This window comes from Austrofundulus limnaeus, unplaced genomic scaffold (genome assembly GCF_001266775.1).
Source record: "Austrofundulus limnaeus strain Quisiro unplaced genomic scaffold, Austrofundulus_limnaeus-1.0 Scaffold6, whole genome shotgun sequence".
Classification (NCBI taxonomy): Eukaryota; Metazoa; Chordata; class Actinopteri; order Cyprinodontiformes; family Rivulidae; genus Austrofundulus; species Austrofundulus limnaeus.
The window spans coordinates 1968061-1973817 of NW_013952408.1; the positions used below are offsets into that span (position 1 = coordinate 1968061).

The following is a 5757-nucleotide window of genomic DNA, read 5'->3' on the forward strand; positions in this document are numbered from 1 at the left end:
TTTTTGTCATTTTCTCTGTGCTAGCAAAGCTTTTTTTATTTTCAGCTGGTAAATCTCTTTATCCAAATATTGTTTGAGGTTTTCTCTTCAGAATGACAGGAAAATTTGTTAGAACTACCTAAAAATAAGATTCTGATTTCACTTTGTACCGTTGCTATCACAAAACAGCAACAACTAACATCAGTTTTATCTATCACAAATCTAAATACAAGCTAAAACTGTTTATTTGTTGATGTGGACTCGTGAAAAAGTTGACACAGTCCTATCTCTCAACAAGAAGAGAACACAAAAAAATAAAAGTGACTAAAGTAGGGTGTGATATGGAATGATACAAGCATCATTTGTCAGCCTTTAGAGAAACTTCTTCAAGTTCCCCAAATCGTCCTTTTTTTCAGGTGTTTGGAAACATCAAGCTGAACGATGAGAGTCACATCAACCAGCACAACAACTTTAAGACCTTTTTCAGCGCATTGATGCTTTTGTTCAGGTGAGCTTCATCAAAAATATAAAACTATTGGGTGATATCGGATTTTATCAGCTGGAGATGTTTAACAGTTGAGTGTTCCCTCGTGTTTTAACCAACAGGAGTGCTACAGGCGAGTCCTGGCAGGAGATAATGCTCTCCTGTCTGTCGGGACAAGGGTGTGAACCAGACCCCTCCATCGCCCCCCTCACCATGTCTCCAGACCACGAGGGTGGCTGTGGCACCGACTTTGCTTACTGCTACTTCGTCTCCTTTATCTTCTTCAGCTCATTTTTGGTCAGAACAAAACTAAAACCAAATATCACAGGCGGTAATCATCTGAATCAGTTCATCCTGTCACCCTGTGGTTTCTCCTCTGATCCTCGTGTAGATGCTGAATCTGTTTGTGGCTGTGATTATGGATAATTTCGAGTACCTGACTCGAGACTCCTCCATCCTGGGCCCTCACCACCTGGACGAGTTTGTCCGAATATGGGGGGAGTAYGATCGACTCGCGTGGTGAGCTTCAAACGGGTCGCACGCAGTTCAGTTTGTGGAGCAGATCGACATTCACGCTCTGCTTTTATCCAGCAGAGGGTAGCCAAAGGATTCAGAACTACTGAAATCCTTTCTGCTCTAATTCAAAAAGTTTATCACAAACTGATAATCATCACAATTAATAGAAAACAAACCTACTTCTTATCATAAATCMTTTTTTTTCTAATTTGTATCTTTTTGTTGTTTTGTTTTTGCTGAAGTGGGCGTATTCACTACACAGCCATGTATGAGATGTTGACACACATGTCACCGCCGCTGGGCTTGGGGAAGAAATGTCCTGCTAAGATYGCCTACAAGGTAAGAAAAGCATCATTGCTTTAGTTTAATCATTGAGGAGCCAGATGCTATAAAATGAAAACTGTGTGTGTGTATATGTGGAAATGTGGGGCAAAAGGGAGGGTTTGTTAAGTAATCCTTACACGCATGTGATTTAAAATGTTGCTTAAGGTTCCCACAGAATGTCTGTGGTAGATGTTCTGTAGGTAMATCTAATTTAGTGTTGAAATATTTATCTAATTAAATGTGTTTTTTTTCATGTTTTCCAAGTAATTTAGCAAAGTTTTCAAAGTGTTCAACAATAAAAAGACATATGAAGGAACAAATGTTTAATTAATGAGAACATGCATTATTGGATGTTCACGTTCTTCCTTTCCTCACCTTTTTTGTCCCTCTCAGAGGTTGGTATTGATGAACATGCCCGTGGATGAAGACATGACCGTCCACTTCACTTCCACCCTGATGTCACTCATTCGCACAGCTTTGGACATCAAAATAGCTCGAGGTCTTGTAACCAAATTCCATTATTATTTTTTTTCCACTTACTTTGGTAGAAAAATGAAGAGCACAACTTAAGTCAGATCATTTTTTCTTCTAAACGTTTTTCAGCCTGCATCTCACTCCGCAATTTTTGTGCTAATTCAACAGTTCCTGTATCAAAACGTTCAGGTCCTTCAGGACATTCTGATTATGACTTTTTGTATTTCTGCAATTTGTACTTTTTGAAATATTTAGCCTTTTTTGTCATTTTATGCTCACTGAAAATGAATACCAGGTCAGCTGTGTTTATTCTAATTGAGGCCAGAGGTTCCAGAACTTGGCCCACCGTCGGGAACAAGTCCTCAGCACTGTTCCATCTCCGCCTCTCCTCCACGTCAGACTGACCCGGTTAATAACAACATCTCTGCATATTATGATTTAACCTTAGCTCCTCAACAATTAATCCATACAAAGAACATTAAACAAATAACCCAAAATGTTAAACCATTTCTAAACATATCCTGCTTAGTGTGTCACTTCTTTAAAAAGAATCAATAATGAAAAACAAAGGACAAATCAAACAACATTTTACAAAAATCATTTACACTCGACTCAGTAACCTACAAATTTTCATGTCCGACTACGTGAGTGTAACTATTTCAGTGTTATCATTCTATATCTAAAAATGTCAGCTATAGACTTTGGGGCTTTTTACTCCACGCTGCCACTCCTTGTCCTCTTAGTATGGATCATGTGATGGTCCCAGGGAGGGCATCTTCTTCTTGTCTCACCCCACATCCCACAAGGTGGATGTTGCTCTAAGATGCTCCAGCTAGTTGTCTGGGAGACGGTCCTAAGCTACTGTACTAACAACACCAACCACCATAAATGTAATCAGACCACTACCCAGCCAACATTATAGACTCAAGCTGTTTTATAATTCTATTCCCACCATGTTTACCAACCACTGAGAAATCACTGCTAGACCATCTCCACAGACCCCTTACTGGTAGAAATTAGCCAAAGAATATACCACTTCAATGTGACACCACCCAAATGTTCATCTAACTATCCTACAATGATCACACTAATAACATAATTCAATAGCCACACACCATTGGCCACCAAACAAATTCCATTATTAATTTTTTCCCACTTACTTTGATAGAAAAATGAAGAGCACAACTTAAGTCAGATCATTTTTTTTTCTATATATTTTTCAGCCTGCATCTCATTCCGCAATTTTTGTGCTAATTCAGCAGTTCCTGTATCAAAACGTTCAGGTCCTTCAGGACATTCTGATTATGACTTTTTGTATTTCTGCAATTTGTACTTTTTAAAATATTTAGCCTTTTTTGTCATTTTATTCTCATTGAAAATGAATAAAGCTGTTTCAACTTCCTTAAAATGCTTCAAAATAGTTAAACCTTTCCTGCACTTTTCACCCTTTGTTCTGGTTCTGCTATTTTTAACTTCTTTATGCTAATTTCAGCTTCTTTTTTTTGCTAACTTTAGCTTTTTTCAGCTATGTTTTTGCAATTTTCAACTATTCTGCTAACTTAAACTTTTCTGTAATTCTATCAGCTTCTTTCTGTGAATTAAGCTTTTTATGCTTTTTAAGCTTTTTCTTCAGCTGTGTTCTGCAATTTAAGCTACCTTTTTGGCTATTTTCAGCTAACTGTAGCTTTTTCAGCTAAATTTACATTTTTTTACAGTTGATAATCTCAGCTTTGTACTGCTAAATTCAGCAATGAGCTTTATCTGCATCTTTGTACAAGATTCAGATTTTCAGCTACTATTTAGCTACTTTACTGCTAATTTTAGCTTTTTTGGCTTTTTTTTGCACAAATCTTTCAGCTTTATTTCAGACTGAATTTTTTGCAGAAAAGGCAAATGTGGTATGAACGTGTGTTTCAGGTGGGGAGGATCGCATCGCTCTGGACTCTGAGCTGCAGAAGGAGATCAGTATCATTTGGCCTTATCTGCCCCAGAAGACCTTGGACCTACTGGTACCTATCAACAAAGGTCTGGCTCTAACTGTGGAGGCAATTTCCAGTGTGCTGCTGAGACAAATGAGCAGTGACGCTTAATGATGTGTGTCTGCCCTCGCAGATACCGACATGACGGTGGGGAAGATCTACGCTTCGATGATGATAATGGACTACTTCAAACAGAACAAAGCCAAGAARCTCCGGCAGCAGCTGGAGGCTCAGGTCAGCACAGCCAGTTTCACTTTGCACTTTATTTTTTGGGAAATGCGTTTTCAAATTGGCAAAACCTATTCTCCGAAAGTTGAATGGAGTGTAAAATATTAACACAAGTGGGATTTTTGATTGTGTCAAATGATGAAAATGACAGTTTTTCACAAACAGAGCATAACATTACCATTTCTTAAATAAAAAACTATGAAAGCATACATTCAGCAGCATTCCTGACTGTCCTCTAGTTAATCTGCTTTGTGTGTCTCTGTCTGACTTCAGAAGAGTAAGTTGATGTTCAAACGTCTGGACGCCTCCACCCTCCCTGAGGACATTCTGTCCAACACCCAGCCGCTGCCGATGATGGCCCACAGTGCTGGTTCAGCTCTGTGAGTCAGCAAGTGTGTGCAAAAAACTGTTGCGTTTCCGTGCCGCGGTGCTTACGTGGGCTTACTGTTTGTCCCCCCACCCCACCCCACCCACTTACAGGACCAGAGGAGGCTTCGTGGCTCTGAGCCCCATCTCGCCGCAGGAATTATTTTTGCAGCCCATAAGCTCAGATGTGGACGCAAGTCAGCAACAGAATCTGGTGAGACGGTCGATGCCACGTCGCTCCTTTTTTCATTGTAGCTGACTCATTTGCTCGACACAAGGTTTTTAGGTTGTTKTTTTTTTCTAAATAAAAACTATAGCAAAACACAGCTGCAWTTTTTTTACTTCATTATGTTTTATTTGGAAATCTGCAGAGTTTAGACTTCCCAGCTTGTTGTTTCCAAAAGCACTTTTAGTGTATTTTTATAGCGTTCCTATAAAAACTGTTTTAAATGATGCTGTTTTGTCGGCGCCTGGCAGAGCACTGCACTGTTGTTCTGTGTGCTCCTGTCCTTTTTTTTGTGTGTGTGTGTTTTGTTTTGTGCAGGGGTGGAGCTGCAGAGGCAGACTGTCAAACTGTTGGTGTGTTGCCGTGTCTTTACTGTCTGGTTTTACTGGGCCGCGCTGCCTGCCAGTTGAATGATATCAAATTATRCCGAAGCACTTTTACTTGAGCGTGCACAGGAATGCATATTTGGCCCCTGGAGATGTTGTCGGGCTCTCGCTGTGTGTGTAGCACTCGGGACTTGATCGTGCATGACTGAATGTACTCCCAGGCTGAAACATAAAGTCTATTTCTTTTTTTTTTTAACCTGTAAACTTTTGTGCTTGCAGTCTAGTCATGTTCTTCTTCCCTCTGAGCTCCTCTTGTACAACCTCACTGTGTTTCTTGTCCTTGAAGTTGGTTTACTTGTTAGTTATAAATCCATCTCTAATTAGCTGGAATGGCTTCTGATTAGATGGCTGGAATAGATGACCCTTGGTAATGAATGAACTGGTTTCCCCCTCTCCCAAYCAGCTGAGCTGGGTGTTCGTTTAAAGAGGCAGTCCCAGCAGGGCTGAGCCTTGAACGCTGCTTTGTTTTTCCTTGCCTTCCTTTTTTTGTTTTGTTTTGTTTTGTTTCTATACTCACYTAGGTGGGCAGGTGCATTTGGGGGATTGGTACCCCACTGGAGCTTCCACTTGAAAGRGGCCCGTGGGTGCGGGCCTCTTCCATGCCCCGTCTGGCTGTAGAGCTGCAGGTACACAAGTCTTCCATGAYATGGACTCTGGGAGGAATCCCATGGATTTCAGTGGCTGCATGGGTCTCTTGCCTGGTCTGGTTTGTGCACGGGTTGCTTCAAGGTTTGATGCCKAAGTTCTGACTTGCTGCTTTTAGAGGTCGGCTTAGACTCGGTGACTTGTCCGAAG

General features: G+C 40.7%; 1 protein-coding gene across 3 annotated transcripts in view; it reads left to right on the forward strand.

Moving 5' to 3' along the window:
* The window catches only part of LOC106533724 (voltage-dependent R-type calcium channel subunit alpha-1E), a gene marked incomplete at its 5' end in the record, with an annotated part of 16550 nt that overhangs the window by 6223 nt on the left and 4570 nt on the right, over positions 1–5757 (forward strand). For all 3 annotated transcript variants that reach the window (XM_014030152.1, XM_014030159.1, XM_014030168.1), the window contains 9 exon segments: positions 396–487; positions 586–760; positions 855–982; positions 1222–1318; positions 1697–1802; positions 3695–3802; positions 3890–3990; positions 4258–4364; positions 4465–4564. In XM_014030152.1, coding sequence (XP_013885606.1) covers positions 396–487; positions 586–760; positions 855–982; positions 1222–1318; positions 1697–1802; positions 3695–3802; positions 3890–3990; positions 4258–4364; positions 4465–4564 — 1014 coding nt within the window.